General features: G+C 42.8%; 1 protein-coding gene across 2 annotated transcripts in view; it reads left to right on the plus strand.

Moving 5' to 3' along the window:
• The first annotated feature begins 116 nt into the window (after nt 1–116).
• Nucleotides 117–26,776, plus strand: part of CLINT1 (clathrin interactor 1) — an 82,141-nt gene continuing 55,481 nt past the window's right edge. For both annotated transcript variants that reach the window (XM_030572725.1, XM_030572729.1), the window contains exon 1: nt 117–245. In XM_030572725.1, coding sequence (XP_030428585.1) covers nt 205–245 — 41 coding nt within the window. In that variant the 5' untranslated portion in view covers nt 117–204. The remainder of the gene's footprint in view (nt 246–26,776) is intronic.

Here is a 26,776-nt window from a genome sequence, read left to right on the forward strand (position 1 = left end):
CAGGACCCGTCAGCTTCCGGAGGTTGGGCCGGGCCGCACCGCGTCCGTGGGTGCTGTTGAGCTGTGGGGTGAGGAGGCGGCAAGCCGAGGCGGGTCTGGCCGGTCGGTGCCTCGGCGGCGGGGGCCCGGGGAGCGGCGAGCGGGGCTCCGGGCGGCGGCGGAGAAGGGGACTTTGGCCGGGGAGCGCTCTGTGCCACCGCCGCCATGCTCAATATGTGGAAAGTCCGGGAGCTGGTGGACAAGGCGTGAGTATTATGGGGTGTCGAGGTCCTGGCCTGCGGCCGCGCGCTTACCCCCCACTAGGCCCTTCCTGCCCTCCAACATGGCCGCTGCCCCGCCCCCCGGTGAGCTGGCGGGCGCCCCCCCCCCCCGTGCCAAGCTATGTCCTCGTGCCGCCCTCACGCCTACTTCAGCTGACTCCCCCGTTATGGCTTCTGACCCCGCACCTCGTGACTACCTCTTCTACCTCACTACCCCCCGTGCGTCCCGTCATGGCTGCTGCCCCTCTCACGGCCTCATCTGCCTCCCCCTCACCCCCGTGTGCCCCGTCATGGCTGCTGCCCCTCTCACAGCCTCATCTGCCTCCCCCCCCCCCCGTGTGTCCCGTCATGGCTGCTGCCCCTCTCACAGCCTCATCTGCCTCCCCCCCCCCGCGTGTGTCCTGTCATGGCTGCTGCCCCTCTCACAGCCTCATCTGCCTCCCCCCCCCCGCGTGTGTCCCGTCATGGCTGCTGCCCCTCTCACAGCCTCATCTGCCTCCCCCCCCCCGCGTGTGTCCCGTCATGGCTGCTGCCCCCTCACAGCCTCATCTGCCTCCCCCCCCCCCCGCGTGTGTCCCGTCATGGCTGCTGCCCCTCTCACAGCCTCATCTGCCTCCCCCCCCCCGCGTGTGTCCCGTCATGGCTGCTGCCCCCTCACAGCCTCATCTGCCCCCACCCCCCGTGTGTCCCGTCATGGCTGCTGCCCCTCTCACAGCCTCATCTGCCTTCCGCCCCCCCCCCCCGTGTGTCCCGTCATGGCTGCTGCCCCTCTCACAGCCTCATCTGCCTCCCCCCCCCCCGTGTGTCCCGTCATGGCTGCTGCCCCTCTCACAGCCTCATCTGCCTCCCCCCCCCGTGTGTCCCGTCATGGCTGCTGCCCCTCTCACAGCCTCATCTGCCCCCCCCCGCGTGTGTCCCGTCATGGCTGCTGCCCCTCTCACAGCCTCATCTGCCTCCCCCCCCCCCCCCGTGTGTCCCATCATGGCTGCTGCCCCTCTCACAGCCTCATCTGCCTCCCCCCCCCCGTGTGCCCCGTCATGGCTGCTGCCCCTCTCACAGCCTCATCTGCTCTCCCCCCCCCCCGTGTGTCCCGTCATGGTTTCTGCCCCTCTCTCAGCCTCATCTGCCTCCCCACATATGTCCTGTCATGGCTGCTGCCCCCCTCACAGCCTCATCAGCTCTGCCTCCCCACATATGTCCCGTCATGGCTGCCCCTCTCACAGCCTCATCTGCTCCTCCCCCCCGTGTGTCCCGTCATGGCTTCTGCCCCTCTCACAGCCTCATCTGCCCCCGCCCCGTGTGTCCCGTCATGGATGCTGCCCCTCTCACAGCCTCATCTGCCCTCTTCTCCCCCCCCCCCCCCCAATGTCCTGTCATGGCTCTTGTCCCTCTTACAGCTCTCATCATGTGTACTGGAAGAAATCTTCAGAATACTTGCAAAGGTTCATCCCCTCTTCTCTCAAGTTTTCTGCCACCCCCCAAATGCACATACTGCACCTTATCGCTACTGTGGATATAACTGACTCTCAACTGCTTGGCCAGAGGTGGAGTGGGTGGGGAAAAGGCAATCCAGGAAACAAAACGCTCCTTTTGTGAGGACCTTAATTAAAAAGAGAAAAAAAAAGCCAGATAGTTTAGGGCAAGTCTACACTACAAAATGAAGCTGGTTTAAGTTACATAGACGTACAGCCGCTACAGTAGTTAAATTGGTTTTGCATGTCCACACTATGGTCCTTGTGTCATGTTCTCACAGGGAGTCCTTGCAGTGATTTAACTGTCAGTATGGAGCAGTGTGGGATGGCTTCTGACAGGCAGCAACAGTTAATGTAGGCAATGCAGTTTCTACACTGATGCTGTGCCAACTTGATTACATTGACCTGAGTGGTATGTGTCTTCTGGAGGTGGAATTAAGTTGATATAGTAGGTGAGTTACGTTGGTGAGAGCTACATTTTCATGTAGATGCTTACAGAATTAGGTTGATGTAAGCTGCCTTAGGGCAGCCTAACATGTAGGCCATGTCTACATCTAAAATTTTGCAGCGCTGGTTGTTACAGCTGTATTAGTACAGCTGTATAGGGCCAGCGCTGCAGAGTGGCCACACTTACAGCAACCAGCGCTGCAAGTGGTGTTAGATGTGGCCACACTGCAGCGCTGTTGGGCGGCTTCAAGGGGGGTTCCGGGACCGAGAGAGCAAACCGGGAAAGGAAACCAGCTTCGCCGCGGTTTGCTCTCTCGGTCCCGGAGCCAGCCAGCAAACCGCGGGGAAGGAGACCTGCTTGCTCGGGGTTCCGGGACCGAGAGAGCAAACCGGGAACGCCGCGGTTTGCTCTCTCGGTCCCGGAGCCAGCCAGCAAACCGCGGGGAAGGAGACCTGCTTGCTCGGGGTTCCGGGACCGAGAGAGCAAACCGGGAACGCCGCGGTTTGCTCTCTCGGTCCCGGAGCCAGCCAGCAAACCGCGGGGAAGGAGACCTGCTTGCTCGGGGTTCCGGGACCGAGAGAGCAAACCGGGAAAGGAAACCAGCTTCGCCGCGGTTTGCTCTCTCGGTCCCGGAACCCCGAGCAAGCAGGTCTCCTTCCCCGCGGTTTGCTGGCTGGCTCCGGGACCGAGAGAGCAAACCGCGGCGTTCCCGGTTTGCTCTCTCGGTCCCGGAACCCCGAGCAAGCAGGTCTCCTTCCCCGCGGTTTGCTGGCTGGCTCCGGGACCGAGAGAGCAAACCGCGGCGAAGCTGGTTTCCTTTCCCGGTTTGCTCTCTCGGTCCCGGAACCCCGAGCAAGCAGGTCTCCTTCCCTGCGGTTTGCTGGGTGGCTCCGGGACCGAGAGAGCAAACCGGGAAAGGAAACCAGCTTGATTACCAGAGGCTTCCTCCTTCCACGGAGGTCAAGAAAAGCGCTGGTAAGTGTCTACATTGGATTACCAGCGCTGGATCACCAGCGCTGGATCCTCTACACCCGAGACAAAACGGGAGTACGGCCAGCGCTGCAAACAGGGAGTTGCAGCGCTGGTGGTGCCCTGCAGATGTGTACACCTTCAAAGTTGCAGCGCTGTAACTCCCTCACCAGCGCTGCAACTTTCTGATGTAGACAAGCCCGTAGACTCAGGTATTTGCATAGTTACATGCTGCACATGAGAAATTCTGTCCCTAGCATGGCTGCCTTGGTTACTATCATCATGACCATCACCTTTGTCTTGTTTTGAAGAATGTAGCACGACATGAGTTATCACTTAGTGTGTTTCTCTGCCATTCTTTATTTGTTGTGTTGGAGAAAAGGCTGAGAATTTCACCCAAAATGTGTCTGCATCAGAGAATGCAGTTTTTATTTAATGGTAAACTTGTTGCAACTTTGTATGATCTATCAGCTTCAGTACAGGAGTAACTGGATGAAATTCTATAGCCTGTGCTGTACAGGAGGTTAGACTATGTGATCTAATAGTCACTTATGACCTTAAAATTTAAAAATCTGCTTTCAAAACATGACTCTTATTTGATTTAATCTTCAGTTACTCTAGTTTGTCTGAACAGTTTTTAACCATCCTGCTTTAGAAACAGCCAGCTGAAGAAGAACAGCAGCTTCTTATTGACACTGGTTAAGTATTCATTTTGCTTCCTGGTGCACCCTAACTCAGTACACAACTGAGACTTTTCTAGGACAGGAAACAAAGTTGACATTTAAAAAATGCAGGGTGTCAGACTTTTTCTGAGGAAGTTGTTTACCTTTTCTCTGCTGAGCCTCCTTTTTATGACAGTAATTGACTCTTGTCAAAGGCGGACACTCGTTTTGATAGATAGAAAAAGTGGTATGTCAGGTTTTGTTGCCTTTAGTTTCTAGTGTTCCTGTGCCAATCTTGAATTCCAGGTTTTAAAAGGACGTTGTCAGGGAGTTCAGACACAGATTAGTTTTTGTTTGCATAGGTTTTGTTATAAACAAATATACATACACACTTACTTTACTAAACATTAATATAGACTTTCTTTACATTTAAAAATTGAACGTTTCATTTAATTTTTAGTATTTCTTTTAAACTCCAACATTGCAATGTGCCAAATGAATTTCAGAAAGTGAAACTTTTTCAACCTTAGTGAAATGCAGAAATAGTTCAAAAGGTGAAAAATAAATGATTTTAAAATACTTTTCGGTTTTAGTGATCTAATATTACCCATGTGAGGAAGCTTGTCTTCTGCAAATTACTCTTAACTTGAAAGCATTGTTGTTGCAGTAGCATCCAAAACCCTCAGCCATGATCAAGACTCTATTGTGCTAGGTGCTGTATAGAATAAGTCTTGTGTTTTACATCCATAGATCTTCAAGTACTTTACAAAGAAGGATAAGAATCATTATCCTCCTCTAGATGGGGAAGGAAGCTGAGATATTTAGTGAAAGAGCTGGGAATAGAACTCAGTCTCCTTATTCATGTCTAGTGCCATATCCACTGGCTTTGACAATTATAGTAGCTTCTCCACTCTCTTTAATTATTAAAAATCAGTCATTCAGAAAACCCTCTTTCTACAGTGTTGAATTTTAAGAAGAGTAAGACTTTCTTCCTTTGAAGAGGGAGAATGGGATTTAAATAAGGAAGTGGCTTGAAATGTGTGCAAGTAACTTGAAAACACAGTTCTGGAAACTTTAATTTGAAGGCTTTTGCTTACTTTATCTCCTAGACCTTGGTTCTACATAAAGCTGACTTTGGCCTATTTACCGTTATAACTTACTGATCTATTATAATTTCATACAAAAGGTTTGTGTTGGAAATAGCTTGATAACAAAAAAAGGCTTCCATTCAATCATTTATGTCTATTCTTTGGGTTGTGATCCACACCACAATGATCTGTGTCCTTCACTTTGGCTTTTGCTGGCTTACAGATCTCCTTGATCAGTCATATCAGATGTCAAACTGGAGAATCACTTCTAGACTTTCTAGGCTCTCATTCTCTAAAAAAGACATTGTGGAGTTAGTAATCATTTGTTTTTAAGTTACTACTATTATGGCTTTTTTTTTTATTTTGTTGTTGTTAACATCTGCATGTGCTAGATGAATTCCAGAAGAGGTATAAAACATGTTCTCTGCCCAGAGAGTTTATAATCTGAGACTAGACTGGGCATGACAAGAGATGACAGAATAGTTGTTTAGATTATGAAAAGTGTAAATAAAGATTCTAGTTTATAATTTAACATTTTAAGGTGTTTACTTTATGTGCTTCCCTCAGTTTAGACAGAAACTGAGTTGTCTAGTTTTACTTTTTGATTTACCTGCACTAGCATCACTTTGCAGTAGTATCTAGATGTCCAAAACGGGATCAACTTCCCATTGTGCGAGGCATGTTTATACATATAACAAAAACTTGGTCCTGTCCTTAGAGAACTTCCATTCCAAGGCATTGATCCTGCAGTTTGTTAATGTGGGTAGATCCTTGTGCCCACACATAACCCCATTCACTTGGCTCCATGTTGGTGCAGGGACCCATGCATAACAAATTGCTGATTGGGACCCAGGTGGTGGTGGTTGCAAATCAAACACTACAGAGGAATATTTAAATCCAAACAAAATTTTTCTTGATTACTTCAGTTTCATGAAAATATTTTTATTTTAACTGAAGTTTTGTGAGATTTTTATGTTGAATAAAATTGTAATTTTTTATTTTAATTACCTGATCATATCCCTTTTAAATTTTGGGAAGACACTATGCCAGTTTCCACTGTGTGACCTGAGTATTTTTAGCTATTAATATAACCTTTTAGTAGTCTTCACACTTTTTTCTTGTTAAATTTATGGGTTTGAGTAGTTGTACATGAATAATAATTTCATGCCTTGTCTTTACTGGCCAGCTGAAAATAGTTTTGGGCCTAAACCAAATGGATAATGTAGGTTTGTTGCTATACATATGGAAGGGATTTTGTACCTTTAATTTTATCCCTGCTGTCTCTAATTTAGCATATTTTTCACAGAGATGTTCAGAAGTAATTTAAAACATAGGCTACTAAATATCACAGTCTGTACAAGTATTCCTAAAATGTGTGGTATTAGTATGAGGAACTGTCTATCTGCATAGCTTAATACTGCTTGCAGGCCTCTGACTTGAATTTTCTCATCTTTTTTGTAATAAATTGCCATTTTTTAGTTGTTGTTAACTTGTAAGTAAATTAACATTGGAACAGATTAAACCTTTGATTCTGTGAGTTTGTCATTTGGAAGTTAGTTTATTTTTTTTAAAAACTAGGTAATATTTTAAACAAAACAATAAACTCTTTGACTGCAGCCCTACTGCATTGAGCTGTCATCTTGTTCACTGTCCTACCACCAAACAGGGTTGATTCTGCTCAGTATTTAAATGGCAGAGCTCTCTTCTTCCTGCCCAAGAAAAATCTAGGGTGTTGCATGATGTGATCTTGATGATTCAGGTGGCACCCTCCCCTCTGAGTCATTGCTGAACCAGTGCCCTGGCAGAATGTTATGGAGGGCTGTGCTGCCAGAAACTTAGGTCAAAGTCTACTTTAGTAGTGCGTTGCCAGTATAGCTGTGCTGTTATACTGTTCAAGCCTAGTGTAGAGGCAGCTGATACCAACAAATCAGTGCTTTTGTTGGCCTTGTTTGTTTAAGCCCAGCCCCTACAAGTAAAATCACCTATGCCATCAAAAGCACAATTTTGTTCATATAATTGTGTCTACAATAGGGGTTTTTGCCAGCATAGCTATTTCAGTCAAGTCACACCTGATCACACCCATGACAGAAGTTTGTAGTGGGAACCTGGCCATAGTCTCTTGGGTGAAACATACATTTTAGACCTTGATGTTGGCACGTTTTAACTATGGGGACTGAATATTTTGTAATTATGTATCTTGCAATTTCCTTTTTTCAGTTTTGTTGTGTGCAATGCTTCATATTCTTTAAAAGGTTTTTCCAGGGAAGCTTATAAAAGAAAGTTTAAAACAAGACAGTCCAACCCCTTCCCCCTCCCCCGTTATTAATCTAACACAAACTAGAAGTCGCCAAATGAAATTAATAGCAGCAGGTTTAAAACAAACAGGAAGTATTTCTTCACACAACACAGTCAACCTGTGGGACTCTTTGCCAGAGGATGTTGTGAAACCAAGACTATGAAAGAGTTCAAAACAGAACTAGATAAATTCATGGAGGATAGGCCCATCAATGGCTGTTAGCCAGAGTGGACAGGGATGGTGTTCCTAGCCTCTGTTTGCACGAAGCTGGGAATGAGTGACACGGGATGGATCACTTGATTCCTTGTTCTGTTTATTCCTTCTGGGGCACCTGGCATTGGCCACTATTGGAAGACAGGCTACTGGGCTAGATGGACCTTTGGTCTGACCCAGTCTGGCTGTTCCTATGTTCTTAAGATCCTTTGGTACTTTTCAAAGGAATGGAAATGTTAGCTCTAGTATCCTTGCCAAATTCTAATTTAGGTACCAGTAATTGTACGTATGTTATGACTACCTGAATCCCTCTTCTGCTTTCAGTTGGATGCAGTATTCTTAATTTACTGTCCTGAATGAATTATTTGCATATTGTTGCTATGCCCTGTTTAAACAACAAATGTGTTTTTCCCTGAAGTGGCTGCATTTAAAGTAGTGTGGACACGATTCCTTTGTGTTTGTGTTTCTGTTTCTGTAGTTTGCAAAACAGTTTAGGATCCGGTAGGGGAATAGAAGCTGATGCATAAATATAACATGTCATTGTAACTTTGTGTATTGTCTAAGAAGCTCCCATCACAGGCTTTTAGAAGCAGCAAAGAATCCTGTGGCACCTTATAGACTAACAGACGTTTTGGAGCATGAGCTTTCGTGGGTGAATACCCACTTCCTCAGATGCATGTCATGCATCTGAGGAAGTGGGTATTCACCCACGAAAGCTCATGCTCCAAAACGTCTGTTAGTCTATAAGGTGCCACAGGATTCTTTGCTGCTTTTACAGATCCAGACTAACACGGCTACCCTCTGAGGCTTTTAGAACACATTGATAACTTGTTCCCTCCATCCTACTTACAATAGGTCCAAGGTTGACACACAACAATCAGATCTCAATATGTTGACTTTATAGCCCGGGGTTTCACTTTCTGCAGCATTTCATTATTTTGCTTCTCCAAGCTTCTGTTATCTCCTGAATGCCTGTGGCTTCTGGAGTGAGAAATGAATTGATAATAGTACAAAATGTTAGACAAGCTGATATTTTATCAATTTAAAAATTAACGTTCTCCTACAAGGAGAAAGTCCAAACCTCTTATTTCAAGATTACTATCTAAAACCAGGAATGGCCCAGACAAAGTAGGTGTCATGCTGAAAAATATGAATGTAATGAGCATGGGATGATCCAAAAGTTTTCAGATTGTTTTCATTTGGGTTACAGTTTAGATGTATGAGTTAACAGTACAGAAGATTGGTAGCCAGAAGACTGGTCACTACTCTGCTTGTGTTTTGGAGATACTTGGACATACAGATTGATTAAAGCGGTGAGGGAGATCTTGAATTCTGAATTCCCTGCCCTTGTATAGATCTTCTCTCCCCCCCCCCCGGGTTCTGATCCCGTAGTTACATAATCTCGGAGGACATCATAGAATTGCTTTGGAGCTTTGATAGTTGAAACTTGACCATACCCCTCCCCAGAGTGAATGTCACCTACACAACACTTCAACATGCCACCTCGCATATATATAGCTCTACTCCCATGTGACAGTGCATAGTTCCATATCAGTGTAGGTCCTACGTCAAGTGGGATATTTATGGAAACATATTTCAATATTACTGTCCTGCCAAATATATGCATTTAGGTAATTTCTGTGTTTTGATATGCAGAGCAAGTGTGTATGTCCCAGTTTGCGCTAGTATTAAGTGCTCAGCTCTGTACGTGAGACAGCAGTAATGAAGGATAGTACTCTGGAGTCCCTGGTGCCTAGTTGAATGTGCTTGTGTATCAGCCCAAGTTAAGTTTGCACCATGTTTAGTGATTAAATAATATTGCCTATCAATAGTTTACTCTACAGTTATATGGCTTATATTTCACTTCCAATTCCCTGTTGCTTGTATTTTTTTGCTGATATTTGACCAAGATGTCAGTAAGGCCTTACTTACTATTACCCCACTGTGTGATTTAAATCACCTCACTTAACTACTTTCAGCAATTTTTCCTTATGTCTGTAATTGTTGAGCTTGTTTACAGGCAGTTTTCTTTTTGGTTTATGGATTTATCCACCCAGAGTATTCAGCCCTTCCATGACTAAGTTATTGCTCATTGGCTTAGTAATAGCCAGTATTATGGTAAATGATCTATCACATGATCTATCCAGCTGAAGGATAAATAACAGTCTAGTGCTTATCTACTGCTGTCTGACCTTTCTGTAAACTCCCCTCTAGCTCCAGGGTCATTTCATTTTACCTTATATTTGAGATTTATTTTGTTCTGCATAAGTAAGATCTCTAGAGCAAGAACCATTTTGATCACTGTATGTAAGGGACAGTTAACCCTCACTGCATGAGTTATCCTTCCATTGCTGCTTTATGAAATCTCCTGGTGATAACTGCTTTAACAGTGAGCATTTTGTATCCTTATTACAAGCAAGGCGATTGTTACTGTCTCTGTCCTTGTATGTACTTTTCCTCTCTGCTCTTACCAGTCCTTCTGAGAGAGAGAAGGGGAATGTAGTGTTGGGACTGAGAAGAAAAATCATTGTGAAGCTATATGATGCATACAAGCACAGAGTGTAACTGTGTCTGCTAAGCACGGTTGTCACAGGCAGTATCGTTCCCAAAGCCCTTGTTTCTTGTAGGGCTGGATGAACAGCTTAGCAACAAAAAGAGAACAGTTCCAGCTTAATTTCAAGTAGTCACTACTTACTCGTCTGACTTTCTAAATGAATCCCTCTAGTTACTAGTGCATGTAATTTAATATTACAATATAAACTACTTATTTTTGAACGAACATAAATTCTGCATCTCTGTGCCCATTTGCTATTTTTGTGGCAAAGCATATTTTCTCCATCCAAAATGTACCAGTAAATTATTGCCCAGAAAATAAGATAGATCAAAGAAAGTGAAGCAATATTTTTAATGCAAGATAAGTGGGTGTAGTAATATACACACAAATATATAGATGTATTACACAAAATAGATTTGAGTGCAGGACACTTGGTTTACATGAATACCCAAAAAACTGAGTAAATCATGGTAATCATTAGAACAGATGAATTATTTTTTTCCCTCTACAGTGAAGCTGTATTTCGCCCTTTTGGTGTGTTTTTGTTTTGCTAAATTACTCTGATTCCTCAGTTTCCACGAAGCACAATGTAGCAGTGGAATCTGCCCTCTGCCAACTTGGAAAGTAAATAAACCCATATGCTTCTGGGCAAAAGCCTATACAACCTCTGCTGAGGTAAGGAAGAATTGTCTGCTGGCAAGTTATTCCATAATTGCCTATTACAGGGTTTCTTAAAACTTTCATTTGAAGCATCTGTCCGTTATATGGGTATTGGACTTGGCTGCACCTCAGTTGGATCCAGTATGGCAATTTCTATGGTTTAAGATCTTGAAATACCTGACCTTCAATATTAATGAGATCTTATGGTTCATATAGACAAGTGAAGGTAGCTCTGATTGCCTGGTATTGATAAGGATGGTTAGGATGGCTTGAAGAAATTACTTTCCAAAATGTGTCACTTTGTCCCTTAACTTACTGCTGTACCTTATGTGCATTAGTAGGCATTGTACCACTGATGATTTGTAACCTTTTGTACTAAGACCTGCAGTACGAAATTGCATTTAATGGGTAACGTCATTCTGTGGTGTTAGAATGTTCAGCCGGTGGAGCAATCTAATTGGGCACATGATTTTAAATTAAAAAGGCAATTGCAATTAGGAAGACTTTGGGAAGCTTTTGTATCATAACTCATCCATTCAAGCTTTATTCCTGTGATGGCTTGATCTTAGAGCTCCTTAATTATTATTTATTTGTGTTTCTATAGTTCCTCAGAGCCTAGTTATGGAACAGGACCCAATTTGGTTGAAACTCTTACCCTTGTATGGAGTGTAAATATACAACACTTAGAACCAAGATGAGCACTATATGTACTGTATACTAATCTTAGTTCAAGTGCCTGATCTGAGCATCTTTAAATTGCTCTTCAGACATGAACTAACTTTGACAGCTCTCTAGTAGCTTAGCCTTGCTTCCATTTCATAGCTAAGGGAAGTCAGGCAGAGGTGAAGTGCCTTGCCCAGCACTCCGCTGTGTGAGTGCAGCAGAACCAGGATTAAAACTCAGATGTGCTTTACTTCCAATTCTGTACTATTTCCTCCAGATAATGCTGCCTACCACAGTGCATTATAAAATAGTGTGGTGTACGCATGCTTTCTTCCCAAAGCCTAATTTCTATCCATTGTGTACATTTCTAATCAGGATTGCCACTTTCCAAGTTATCTATACATAAGCACGCAGCTGTCACTGAATAATTTGAATTCCAAAGGAAGAATCCTGCACTCAGTTTCTATATATGCACCTTCTAATTTCAGCTTCTAACTAAACTATGCAGCAACTGCTTTTTTTTTCCTCCCCATGTGTGGTAGCATAGACTGCCATGATCTGTTTTAGTGGAAACCTTAAAGCGGGGACCATTGGTGCCTGGGTTTCTCTTCCCCTTGGGTGAACAGTGAGCACATTTACAGGGTTTAGAGGTGTAGAGCTGGCTGATGGCCATTTTCTCTTCCTCATTTTCTGGAAACAGCATGATGAGGCAGATTCAAAAAATTATGAATCCCTCTGAATTCCTCCTAACTGGAATAGCTTTGCTTCATTGTAAGATTTGCTTTACGGCAATGTTAGGAAAAAAGAGAGATCCTCTTGGATGAGTAGTTGTATGCATCACTGACAGGTGACTGGGATATCGGATTTAGTGATGGCTCCATGTCAGAACTCGGTAATAAAAACAAGAAATTTCCTAAGATGGTACTTTCCTACCCCGACAAATCAGGAGGGTGAGCCTGCCTTTGTTTTTTCAGTCCATCTTTAAATAAAAGGAATACTTGAATGGCTGAAAGCATTAAGAAAGGAGTGCTCAGTTGTAAATTAGTTGTGACTGAAAGCATGATGATAGTGCTGTCCCTATTTCACAGCCAAAAATATCAATGTGCATTTCTGTTTTCATATGTCACTTTAAAAAGCAGCCTTTGTATGCTTGAGATTTAAATCTTTCTGTTTAATTAGTTTTGATTGTTTTCCTGTTTCAACATTGGAAAATGGTTTACAAAATAGAAAAACAGAATAAAAATATTGATTAGCTCTAACCTCCAGTGTATAAAGTGTAAAGCGACACTTTGAAAATAGAGATGTTTTCAAAGAAGAGAAAGCTGCTACTTTTTTCTGAGCAACCATGTTAAAGGCATCTGGTCAATCACTTTTACTAAAAAAACAAACAGCCTCCTTCCCCCAAAACCTCATAACTTGTTGAACAATGTAATATAAAATCTAGTTACCAATAACGAAGACATAAATAGCAGACCACCATTTTTTCCTCAATGCACATGCATGGCTCCAGTTGTTTGTGACAGTTATGTACATGTATCAGTGGGAGAATAAAACCTACACTTCAACTATGGGGCCTCTTGAACTCAAACTACTTCTTCAAGTAGTGTCCCTATGGGTGTTCTACTTCAGGTGCGCATGCACCTCTTGAGCCCTTGATTGGAGATTTCGAGCTAGCATTTGGCCTGCACATGTCCCCTGTACTTACTCGTGGCAAACCCTGAGGCTATATAGAGGTGCGAAGCCGCCCTCCGGTTCTTCTCTACAGTCTGAGATAGAACACTACAGCATACGCAGCCTTCTGGTTTTTTCTTGCAGTTAGATAGTTGTAAGTAAGGGCTGGTCTTCACTACAGAGGAGATCAACACTGATGCAGTTGATGCTGCTGGTGTCGATTTAGCAGGTCTAGTGAAGACCTTCTAAATTGACGGCAGAGCTCTCTCCGGTCGACTCAGATCTGATATCTCCAGCTCCCCGAGAAGAGTAAATTAAGTTGACCAGTGAGCATCTCCTGTCGATAAAACTCAGACTGTTAGTCCTGGAATACACCCTGCAAGCCATGGTATATACCATGGAATACATCCCAGGTCAGGAACCTCCCTCCACCCCGCCCCCCCAGTACATCTGTTCCCGAACAAATCCAGTGCCCCATCAATCTCAGGGCAGGGTTCCCCTGAGAAAGGAAAGTCTGTGAAACCCACTGGGAAGACTCCCAGAAAGAGGACCACAGACTCTCACTCTAAGGTGCCTGCTCCAAAAAAGACCACATCCCTGGTGAAGTCCTTGGTTGCTGAAGGTAGCATTGAGTCTGAGGACTCTCTCCAGTACCAGCAGACCTGTGAAGACCCGGAGCTCCAAGGAGAGGATGCATGGCTTCAGCAGGGCACCGATGCCCTCCACCAGTAAGAACAAGCACAGAGAACCGTTGAGTTCTGCCTGAAGCATCTTACTCAGCTATTGGTGCTGACACATTCCTCAATCCAGCCATCGGTATTGATGCAGGCAGCTTAGTTAAGAGTACCTATGCAAGTGGTACCCTCAGTACCAAGCAAGCAATGGCATCTGATATCTACAATGCCTGCAGTATGCCCATCATCATCAATGCTGTTGGGAGTTCCTATACCTGAGGCACCTCTCAGTGTTGGAAGAACCAGAGTCCTCATTGTTGACAAGCACTGAATGTCTCTCGTTACTGAGACCCCTGTCTCTGAGCAGCCATTACATGGCCCAGGGTTCTCCTCCATCCACAATTGCTGCGCAACCTCCCCCATGGGAGGATGTGCAGGAAGAGGATTCTCAGAAAGTCTCCTTGGTTTCAGTGAGGGGTTCTCCTACATAACCCTTTGGGAATCTGCCTTTAGCCAGCCACAGGGAGGACCTTGCAGGTGACCAAGGATGGTGGAACAAGCTTTGCATGCACCTCTGCATCTTGGCAGACCCCATAATGGCTGTATTGGGACATGTGGGCTGCCTGTTGGCAGCAATTTAACAGACCACACGTGATATACCTCAGGGAAACCAGGGTTTCACGTCCTGCCCCTTACCGATCCCCCCCACCACAGATGGAAACTTTCAAAAAACAGGAAGCTAGGGCAAATGAAGTCACCCCTGAGACTCCAATTTCATCAGCACCGGATGAGACGGTTATGCCTCCACCACTTTCCGTGGCTGATGACTTCAGGCAGATTCAGGACTCCATTAGAAGAGTAGCAGATACTCTGCAGATCCGACTGGAGGAGTTTAAGGATCCTCAAAACAATCTGCTGGATATTTTGCAGTTGGCAGCACCCTTCAGAGTGAATCTACCTGTTAATGAGGCTCTCCTAGACCTGACTAAGATGATGTGGCAAATGCCTGCCATTATTCCACCAGTGTGCATACTAATGTGTTCAACTCTCTCATTGGTCTACCTCCATCTTTCTTGCAGCATCTCTCTCATCTTCCTGACATCGCAGTCATGGGTATTCACAGGAAATGGATAAAGATAGAGGAGATGTATATTAGTAGTTTTGGGTGAGGGCTTTGACTTCCCAGCTTAAACTGGAATAAATGGATATTGTTTAGCTAAACTCCTTCACATTTGAGAATGTGCTCCTTAGACAGATATGGAAGTGCGTCTGGGACTACAAAGGTCACTCAAATGAAGAAGTCCAACAATTTCTTTAAAGACTAATTTTATTTCTCCCTGTTCATACCCTGTTTCTGAAGACTACAGCCGAATTATTGAATGAGTATCTTCTTTTAGGGAGATAGTCAGTTTGGAATTTTGCCTCAGTGTCCTCAAGTGGGACTGTAGTAAGTTTAAAGAAAGCAATCCAAATAACTAGGTTTCAATTAATCTACTTTCAACTGATTAAGTTATTTACTTTGATATTTCCCAGACTAGGCAATCACTGGGTATGTCTATGCTGCAACTGAGAGGTGTGATTCCCAGCCCAGATAGACTCTCATAAGCTCAGTATGAGCTAGCACACAAAAAATCGCCATGTGGCCTTTGCACCATAGGCTAGCCACCTGAGCTTAGACCCAGGGGGTTGGGGAGCCTTGGACTCAGGTGTCTAGCCCAAACTGCCATCAGTGCCAGCTAGTGTAAATCTGTCTACCCACTCTAGGAATCCCTTCCCAGCCATAGTGTAGACATAACCTTTGAGATCTGCAAGTACAATGGAGACATTCATGATAGAATAATTCCATCAATAAGCCTAAGTGAAGCCTGTGTAAAAACACATGCTAAAAGTTTTGAGGAATTTTGCGACCTCAAAAGGGACTCTCCTACTCTGTCCCCGAAGGGCAAGGATTATAAAGATGGGATAGTACAGAAATATTTAATGTCTCGATTGTGACGAGGTGGTTTTTGGTCTCTAGAAGAATTGCTCTTAATAACGTTTTAGGATAGTTGTGCATGTCCCAATGATTACAACTTTAGACTTGGCCACACTTTCTTAGGGTTGCATCCTCCTCCTCACGCGTCACTACTTCAGACTCCCGACTTGTTGTTTACCTGATGTTTGTTTGCATTTTCATCCCAATCAATCTTTTGGGGTTGAACACTCCATTATTTCTGTTTTATCTTGGGCACCTCTGCTAATTTCTGAAGACAGCAGCAAACTGAAGTAGATGATCACACATTTGGCAACTACAATTTGATTTAGCAGCTGTGCAGATAGCCACATATGAGAGACTTTCAACTCCAGTTCTAAGCTAATGTAATTGTGATAGAAGCACTGGAGGGATGTACTTTAATTATTCTTGTTTTAGGGTTGATGAATCATTAACAACCAGTACTTTGTGTAGAATAGTATTTTTAAATAGATAAGTAAATCTGTTTGGACATGGATCAGATTGTAATTAGGTTCCAGTTAGTGTGATACCAGGTCACTGTAGAGCAGTGGTCCCCAACCTTTTTGTGGCCAGTAGCACATCCATGTTTTCAGAAGAGTGTGGCGGTGCCAACAATTTTTCAAGGCTTATTTTGTATTTGTACATTAAATAATACGAAAAACATCATATTTAATATAACATAATATATGAATGAAGAGAGAAGCTGCAAGGACAGAGAACACCGGCACCTGGCCTGCAGCCCCAGAGTTATCTGTCCCCAGCAAGCGCAGGGCTGCAGCTTCTCTCTGACTTACACCAAGGCCCCGCACCTGCCAGGGATCGAAAACACCGGCGCGCACAGCCTGCAGCCCCGGAGTTCTCTGTCCCCATCAGGTGCCAGGCCGCAGCTTCTCTCCCCTGCTGGGCACTAGGTGGGTGCACATAAATGCCCCGGCAGGCGCCATGGCGCCTGCGGGCACCACGTTGGGGACCACTGCTGTAGAGTGAGTCTGTGTTTTAAGGAAGATTTTTTTTTTAAATGTTGTCACACTGCTCGTAAAGTGCATTCTATATCATCCTCACCAGTTTGATATAGACTGCATATTTATTGTGTAGCAGAAAATAGCTGGCCCATCTGGGGTACAATTAGAAATGTTAAAATGACAGGATTTGTTAGAATTTCTCAAACCTCTTAAAATAAAATGCAGCCTCATTAATCTGCAGCAGTGATAAGGCGACCAATTGTGGATTAGGGAACACGCTCCTCTCCTTGTCTTCCCTATCCCTGCCCTCAAAACAGCATCTGATATTAGCCTCATTTGTCACTTGAGAGTGCCACCTGACATGCACAACGTAGGATTTCTTGTCTTTTAAGTGGGACTTGGGGGGGAGCACTGTGGAAGACTGGCAAGGGACAGGAAGCGTTTGGGGGGGCTTTGTTCTATTGAGGTTCTAAAACTTCTTAAAATATTCAAATTAATTTTGGAATGAATTTGACACTGTCAAAATCTCCTCTTAAATGGGGATCTCACTGAAGTTGGTAGAAGTTTCATGTGCATCTCTGAAGCATGAAAGAAAGCTGTAATTTTCCTGATGCTTTCTAGTCACCATATGATGATACAAAGTAAAGCTGATATAATCTGCTTTCCAGTTAAGCCTTTAAAATACTAAACATTCAGGTTGTTGCATGGTAAATTCAGTAATCTTTTTGGTGACGTCATAATATAGTTTTACTTGCAATAACTTGGAAACTTAGAAATCCAAAACTTTCTAATTGGAATCTGGGTTCTCTCAGATTTTCCATCATTAGACAGTCAAAATGACAGAATTATTTTGGTTAATTATGCAAAATAATATAAATATATTATAACAATTTACTTTGTGCAATTGCAATGATCAGATTATAGTACAGTAGAACAGAGTTAGGAACTGACGGGTCAACCACACACCTCATTTGGAACCGGAAGTACACAATCAGACAGCGCAGCAGCAGAAACCAAACAAACTAATGCCAAAAAACCCCAAATACTGTACAGTAATACTGGGAGTTTAGAAACATAAACTACTAAAAAAGAAAAAAAGGAAATTTTAATTTTTTTTTGACAAGGTAGGGAAACTTTCTGTGCTTGTTTCATTTAAATTAAGATAGTTAAAAGCAATATTTTTTCTTCTGCATAGTAAAGTTTCAAATCTGTATTAAGTTAATGGTCAGTTGTAAACTTTTGAAAGAACAACCATAATGTCTTGTTCAGAGTTATGAACAACCTCCATTCCTGAGGTGTTCATTCCCCTGAGGTTCTACTGTATGTACGAATCTTCACATTAAAACATTTGAATAATTTTTCACTAGGATACAATATAAAAACAAAAATTAAAGTTTATTGTTTCATCTCAGATTATCCTCTTTTCATTGTACTTGCAGGCAGAAACTAGAAACTGGGGCTATGATGCAAATGAAACCTCCTTGTTGTCTTTTGTGGATTTAATTATTTGATCTGCTAGTGGAACCATTTTAACAAATGATACCTCCGAAGGAGAGGAAACTTCATGTTGTCCTTCTTTTAAATGCTTATATAGAACTTTGTACATAATATTGGCAGTCAAGTTTTGCAATACAAAAGAATATTTGTCTTCAGTGATCACTATAAGGTATTTGTATTGTATTTTTTAGCTCGTCTCAGTTAAGTTCTCTCCCTACCACCCCCCCCCCCAAGTTTAAATAGATACTGACCTATACATAGATATCTCTTATCCTGGATGTTTCATTGTGACAATTTTATTTGTATGCAATTTGTCTGGCAAAGTTTAGTGTGAACCAATGGATGTGGACTGTAGCCATTAATACAAGATCCTCTGGCTTGTTACATCTTATGAAATAACTTTATCCAGCTCTTTATAAAATAAAAGGATTTGTAGGTTGTGACTCTGCTTCACTGAAAGCTTAAAGGCAAACAGAAGTACTGAGCTAATTGAGTATATTGGGAACTGGTGACTGCATCTTTTGTTATCCTTAATTGGCTATTCAGGGAGTGGGAAAGCAAAATTATAGTAATCCATATTCATCAGAGAACAGGGAGAAAATCTGAAACAGCAGAAGATTGGGCAGCAGTGGTGTTTTGCTATTCTGTAAAGCTGCTTCTTTTGATTAACTTCAATGGCTGTAGTATGATAAAAGCGTGAAGATTAAAAAAAATTGTGCTATTGTACATTGGGATGTTCCAGACCATTGGGTTCAAATATATTTAAGATGTATCTGAATTTTGTTCCCAGTATGCAGTTCAAACAATAATGTTTACCTAAGGAGATAAAATTTTGCATGCAGAGATTATTCAGGCTTAGTTTTTGTAATGTGAAAATTCTGTTTTATTTTTCTAAGGGAGAACTTGGATTCAGACAGAGCAAACAGGATTAAAATGTTATGGCCAAGGAATAGATTCTGAAAGTAAGATTATAGTGGAAACAATCTCTGGAATCTTAGGTGCTGCCTTGATACAACACTTAAAGTAAACTAAAGTAGAGTGCTCCTAGAATATCCAAAGGGAAGAGGACAAGAAAATATACTGCCTCCTTACAAAATATATGGAGTTCTTTTTAACTTAGGAAAAGGTTTGTAGTATAACTCATTACATAATATCTCTTCTAGAGAAGAATGAATACATTCCATTCTCAGGAAAACTTGTTTCATTTTAAGTATTTGAGTGTAGCCATGTTAGTTTGTATCCACAAAAACAACAAGGAATCCGGAGGCATCTTAAAGACTAACAGATTTATTTGGGCATAAGCTCAAAAGCTTATGCCCAAATAAATGTTAGTCTTTAAGGTGCCACTGGAATCCTGGTTTCATTTTAGTTTCAGCTGTCTTGGGCTTGATCTACAGTTTTTGTGAAGATTTAACTATTTTGGTTGGGGGCTGGGGGGGTTGACTTTTTAAACCTAAATCATTGGTTCCCAAAGTATGGGGAACCCTGCCCCAGGGAGGCATGACGGACTGTTTGGGGGTGGGGAGAAAGCACCACCCAGGCCCTCCCTGCCCTCAGCTCTCCGGCAATCCAGCCCCCAGCTGTGTCCCCAGCACCGTGCACGCCTGGTCCTGGCCTGAGCCTTGGCCACTGACGGCAGCTCCTTTCCTGGCCTGAGGCCAACGCTGGGGGCAAGGCCAGGAGCAGAGCTGCAGTTGGCCACAGGCCTGGCTGTTGGCCCCCACTGCAGCCTGGCTGTGGTCTGATCCCACCCCAAGACGTGGCTCCCTTCCAGAACCACTCCTAGCCGCAGCCTCCTTACCCCTGTTCATATATTATACACACACACCCCCAGCTGCAGTCCCATTCCCGGCTCCAAGGGTGGGGGGGGGGGGGAGGCAAGTACAGAGGTAAGGGGAGACCACAATCCTCCAAAGTTTGTGGTTCGCTGACCTAAATAGTGAAAGCAGTATACCCCCAACTTTGAACTCAAATATACTAGTGGAAAGGTACCTTACGCAGGTGTAACTTATTCTCCTAACGCTGTCAGCACTCTGGGTTTGTGCTGTTTTTAACTATACAGGCATAGCTAAAGTGGTACAGTTTTTGTGTTGACAAGCCCTAAGCGTTAGTGCAGACCGGCTTGGGTGTAAATTTTAATGCATACCAGTGTGGTGTGAACATGACTGGTGCATACTAAAAGTTTTCTAATGTATGTTGACATAGTACTGTTTGAAATGGAACTACATCCATGCATGCTAGGGAACTTCTAGCATGCATTGACGGGCCAGTTAGTGCAAAGCACACTGGTGTGCACTAGAGTTTGCACCCCAGCTTGTGCATATCAACATGCAGTGTAGACAAGACTGTAGTATGTTGCAGCATAGCCTCTCTGCAGAATATCTGAGCCAGTGCTGGGGCACTAAAAAATGAGTAGTGATGTTTGAGATTGGAAGAGTACCTGTTGATAGCTCCATCACATAACTAGCCAGCATATTGGCCTGAATGTTGTAAGGAGTTATTAAAAGATGTATGAAGTGGAAAAACTTCAAGTTGTTGAATTGGTCAGCTCTCATTTTATAGATTTTTGCTGACATAAAGAGGTTTTTCAGCAAAATTAGGTGTAATCAGGCTAAAATTAACTAGATCTGGAAGTGAGGCCCGGAGTATTGCTTTACCATCTGAATTACTATTTCAGCGTCTTCAAAACTCTAGATTACTTGAGCTCAAGAGTTATTTCCTATCCATTTATTATCAGGGTGGAATAGCCTTAGTTTTGGCAATTCTTACATCCCCAGAAAAAGGGAAGCCACTCTGGAAACTGTCTTAAATTTGTGTTTCTGTATCTTCGGAAATGTACTCTTCCTGCTATATGCCAATGGAGTCTAGGAATGAGCTCCATTGATCTAGTCATAGCCAATGCATTCTTGCTTTAGCACAATATAGGGGAAAAATAGTGTCACTTGTTCACTGTATTTATCTGGCATGATTTGCGAGATAAATTTGATAACTTTTTAAAATCAGATTTCAGTATTGGTTGTGAAGGGAATGCAGTAGATGTATTACAGCTACATGTGAGTAAAGCCCTTGATATAATACGTGGTTTGGGTATAATCAGTATCTCATGAACTGAAAGCCTGTAAGCGAACACGCAGTAGTAAAGAGCAATGTATTGAGAAGGTGCATTGTGAGGATATCATTTTTTGTTAGGTACTTAGGTACTACAGTGGTGGAAGACATAGGAGTCTGTAGATTGAAAATGTTTCCCAGGAAATTAATGTGCTTTGGTGGATTGAAACGTAGTAGTAGTAATTCAGAGTATGAGGACTTGGATGGAAGGTTTAAGTGTTTAAAAAAAAACACAACCCCCCCTCCTCCACAAACTATAACTGTAGATGATGCTTGCAGGATATTGAAAATATGCAAGTTTTATAAACTTGTTTTTAAAATTGACTAAGGTCTTGTTTTAGTTGCAGTGTTGGTTTCACTTCACTTCTCCTGAGTTAGCCTAGCTTGAGTGAGAGCAGTCACACTGCAAAATAACAATGAAGCTGCTTTTAAAACAGGCTCCAGAGGTGATCCAGCAATTACAGGCCAGTAAGCCTGTCTTCAGTACTGGGCAAACTGGTTGAAACTATAGTAAAGAACAAAATTATCAGACAAATAGACGAACCTAATTTGTTGGGGAAGAGTCAACATGGTTTTTGTAAAGGGAAATCATGCCTCACCAATCTAGAACTCTCTGAGGGGGTCAACAAGCATGAGGACAAGGGGCATTCAGTGGATATAGTGTACTTAAATTTTCAGAAAGCCTTTGACAAGATTCCTCACCAAAGGCTCTTAAGCAAAGTAAGTGGTCATGGGATAGGAGGGAAGGTCCTCTCATGGATTGGTAACTGGTTAAAAGATAGGAAACAAAGGGTAGGAATAAATGGTCAGTTTTCAGAAAGGAGAGAGGTAAATAGTGGTATTTCCCAGGGGTCTGTACTTGGCCCAGTCCTATTCAACATATTCATAAATGATCTAGAAAAAGGGGTAAACAGTGAGGTGCAAAATTTGCAGATGATTCAAAATTGCTCAAGATAGTTAAGACCCAGGCAGACTGCGAAGAGCTGTAAAAGGATCTGTCAGAACGGGGTGACTGGGCAACAACATGGCAGATGAAATTCAGTGTTGATAAATGCAAAGTAATGCACATTGGAAAACATAATCCCAATTATACATATAAAATGATGGGCTCTAAATTGGCTGTTACCACTGAAGAAAGAGATCTTGGAGTAATTGTGTGTGGATGTTTTCAAAGAACTAACCAATGTGCAATGGCAGTCAAAAAAGCAAACAATGTTGGGAATCATTAAGAAAGGGATAGATAAGACGATAGAAAATATCATATTGTCTATATATGAATCCATGGTACACCCACATCTTAAATACTGTGTGCAGATGTGGTTGCCCCATCTCAAAAAATGTATATTAGAATTGGAAAAGGTTCAGAAAAGGGCAACAAAAATGATTAGCGGTATGGAATGGCTTTCGTATGAGGAGAGATTAATAAGACTGGGACTCTTCAACTTGGAAAAGAGACAGCTAAGAGGGGGATGTGATAGAAGTCTACAAAATCATGACTGGTGGGGAGAAAGCAAATAAGCAAGTGTTTACTCCTTCTCATAACACAAGAACTAGGAGTCACCAAATGGAAATTAATAGGCAGCAGGTTTAAAACAAACTGGAAGTATTTTTTTCACACAGTGCATAGTCAACATGTAGAATTCCTTGCCAGAGAATATTATGAAACCAAGACTATACCTGGGTTCAAAAAAGATCTAGATAAGTGCGTAGAGGATAGGTCCATCAGTGGCTATTAGCCAGGATGGACAGGGATGGTGTCCCAAGCCTCTGTTTTCCACAAGCTGGGAATGGGCGACGGGATGGATCACTTGATGATTAGCTGTTCTGTTCATTCTCTCTGGGGCACCTGGCATTGCTTTCTGTCAGAAGACAGGATACTGGGTTAGATGGATTGCTGGTCTGACCCAGTCTGGCCATTCCTATGTTCTTATGACTGTATATGGATTATCAGCACCAGAGTGATTATTGTATTAGCAGCAAAGGGTATTACTAGTTCAAGCATCAGCAGCTTTAGCTAGCTGGCCTGCCATGGAGCAATGGTTAAAGTTAAAACACCACTTCACTCTATATCTTGAGTTTTTTGTGTGTAAACAGGAGTTTATGTAGGGGCAACGCTAGAGTTATACCTTGAGCTAACAGTGCAGTAATGGAAAACCAATGAATGGGTCTTGTTTGATAAACCTGATCCCTTACAGTGGATGTTTTACAATGTAAGAACTATGCTTTGAAGTGTGTACATTCTTCTTTGTATACCCTAGCCCCTCCAACCACTAATTCCTGGATATTTAATCCCAACTTCATTCCTAGATGTAAGGATAGTTCTAGATGTATCTAGAATTCCAGTTTGAATCATTGCACTTCACAGTGTATTTGCTGAGACCAGCTGAAGACTTTCTCTAAGAATTCCTTCTGTTTTGTGGCGTAAGCACTCAATTTCTAATTGTTCAGCTAATACTTTTCAAGCATTTATAGTTTCAAGACCATTCTTTGGCACGCTGTTACTTGTTTGTTGGCAGCATAACCCTGTCACATGCTCGTGATCTCTTTAGAAAGCCATGGTATGATCTGTTATGCCTTACTGGAATACAACCAAGAGAGACCAGTAAATGAACAGTCATTGATATACCAATATCTTCAGTGTTAGTTTTTATTTTTTAAATCAACCAAATTCTTGTGTGGAGTACAACTGCTTTTGTTTTCTAAAAGAATTATCTTAATGTAATTTTTTTAAACAAATTGACTCAGTGCATTAGCATGTTGATACATTATTTGTTTACAATGCAAAGAATAGTTGACTGTTTCTGCACTTTTTACAAATTTAAAAAGAAAAGTTGCCTTATAGCTATTTTGAAATAATCCTGCACTGAATTCCCCAAATCCTTTCTCTCTATGTTGTTAGTAATATGAAGCATAAGGTTCAAGGCATTCAATTCTTTTTTGTTTTTATACAGCTTCTTATAATCCCTAGTGCTGTTGTTTCTCCTTTATACCAAAAAAAAAAAAAAAACGGTGAGTGAGTTGAACCCTGATTGTCCATTTGAAACCATTATTTTTATCACTTGTGTTTCATGGTCTTTCTAGGGTCAAAAACCTGATTCTCTTTGCTGTGTGGAGATTTTTAGGATGTTGAAGATATTTAGGGTCTGATCCTGCAAGCTGATGTACACAAAGCCCCTTTGTCTTCAGTGGGGCTCTGTGCAAGCCTCAAGGATTCTCTTAGGGTGGGGAGGTTTGAGTCTTAAAGTGATAATTTAATAGCATGTAATTATGCTGGAGGAAAATGACATCAGATGTGTTAGACAGTAACACAAATGTAGTCAGCATTTTATAAACGCACTTGAAATTAGTTTTTTTCCTACAAGGACATTACTGTGTAAATTATATAAACACAGCAAGGGGTGAAGAGCTGAGTAGGGGAGTTAAAAACAGTGAAGTGTTGAAGATATGCTATGTTTAGGTATCTTGTAAAAGGAAAAAAACCTGTTAATATAGTCAAGGCTTTGGAGCGGAGCCTGGAGCGGGAGCGCGGACCAGTAGGTTTTTGCCTGGAGCGGAGCCAGAGCGGAGCAATTCAAAAATTGATTGCTTTAAATCCCTGAATATAGTTACTGTATTAGTAAACTTTGGGGTGATTCTTCATTTGTATTGCAGTAGTACCTAGATACCTCAATCAAGATTGAAATTGTTTTGTGTGAGGCATTTCATGCCGCATAAGGAAGAGTTTCAGTCCCAAGTAAGGCATGTGGCAGGTGCAGCAAATGGATAGGAGAACACAGGAGGACAGTAATACTATTATGATTAGTATAATAAGCAGCAGACACACCATATCAGCTGGCCTAGTCATCGTTGAATGTTTTGTACGCTAAGGTGGAAGCTAACAATGGAAGTGAAACGATGTGCTCCCTTTTCTCCTTCAAAATCCATCCTTGCTCAAATAACTCTTTAGCCGATTAACTTCAGAGGTGAAAGATTTGATACTGGAGACTTGGACATTTCTTATCAAAAGTACTTTGACTCTTACAGAATATAATCAGACTTGTTCTTATGTGTCCCATTTTGAGACACTTGTCAGAGACCTAAAGGAAATGTTAGTTTTTGTTCAGACCATTCTTATAAAGAAAATAAGTGCTTTAACATGTCCAAATAAAATTGTACATTATAAGTTAGTTTACACATACAGTTCACTCTAGTTCAACGGCTGTATGCACACCATGGAATTTTACAATAAAACTTCATCAGTTGGATCACAGAAACCCCCCTGGGAGCTGCCAACCGATATCCCAAGACTACTTCTATCTCTGTTTTCCCTGCCAGCTTAGGACTTCAGCACCCTGTCTTGCTGAGCCAGACATTCTTGTCTACTTCAACAAAGACCCAGAGTCTGAATTACATGCCCCAAAGCTGCAGGTTTATCTGAAAACAGCTCACAGAAGTATGCTTGTCTTTAGCACCCAGATGCCCAACTCCCAATGGGGTCTAAACCCAAATAAATCCATTTTACCCTGTATAAAGCTTATGCAGGGTAAACTCATAAATTGTTCGCCCTCTATAACACTGATAGGGAGATATGCACAGCTGTTTGCTCCCCCAGGTATTAATACATACTCTGAGTTAACTAATAAGTAAAAAGTGATTTTATTAAATACAGAAAGTAGGATTTAAGTGGTTCCAAGTAGTAACAGACAGAACAACGTAACTTACCAAGCAAAATAAAATAAAATGCGCAAATCTGTGTGTAATCAAACTGAATACAGATAAGATCCTCACCAGTTCCAGAATGCTCCCTTTTACAGACTCATCTCCTTTTAGCCTGGGTCCAGCAATAACTCAAACCTCCTGTAGTTACTGTTCTTTGTTTCAGTTTCCTTTAAGTATCCTGGGGTGGTGGAGAGGCTCCTTTTTTTAGCCAGCTTGAGACAAAATGGAGGGGTCTCCCAGGGGTTTGAATAGACTCTCTTTTGTGGGTGAAGGTCCCCTCCTCACCCTGTGTAGAATCCAGTCACAAAATGGAGATTTGGAATCACATGGGCAAGTTACATGCCCGTGCATGACTCAGGACCTGCAGGCAGCAGTCATTACCCACATGCTACCTTGAATGTCCTCAGGTAGACTTCTTATGTGGATTGGAGTCTTCCGAGCTCTTTTGTCTGTTAATGCTTCTTGATTGAGTACATTCCTTTCCCAAGAAGTGACCAAGGGCTTGTCTACATCAGAAAGTTGCAGCGCTGGTGAGGGAGTTACAGCGCTGCAACTTTGAAGGTGTACACATCTGCAGGGCACCACCAGCGCTGCAACTCCCTGTTTGCAGCGCTGGCCGTACTCCCGTTTTGTCTCGGGTGTAGAGGATCCAGCGCTGGTGATCCAGCGCTGGTAATCCAATGTAGACACTTACCAGCGCTTTTCTTGACCTCCGTGGAAGGAGGAAGCCTCTGGTAATCAAGCTGGTTTCCTTTCCCGGTTTGCTCTCTCGGTCCCGGAGCCAGCCAGCAAACCGCAGGGAAGGAGACCTGCTTGCTCGGGGTTCCGGGACCGAGAGAGCAAACCGGGAACGCCGCGGTTTGCTCTCTCGGTCCCGGAGCCAGCCAG

This window comes from Gopherus evgoodei, chromosome 8 (assembly GCF_007399415.2).
Source record: "Gopherus evgoodei ecotype Sinaloan lineage chromosome 8, rGopEvg1_v1.p, whole genome shotgun sequence".
Lineage (NCBI taxonomy): Eukaryota > Metazoa > Chordata > Testudines > Testudinidae > Gopherus > Gopherus evgoodei.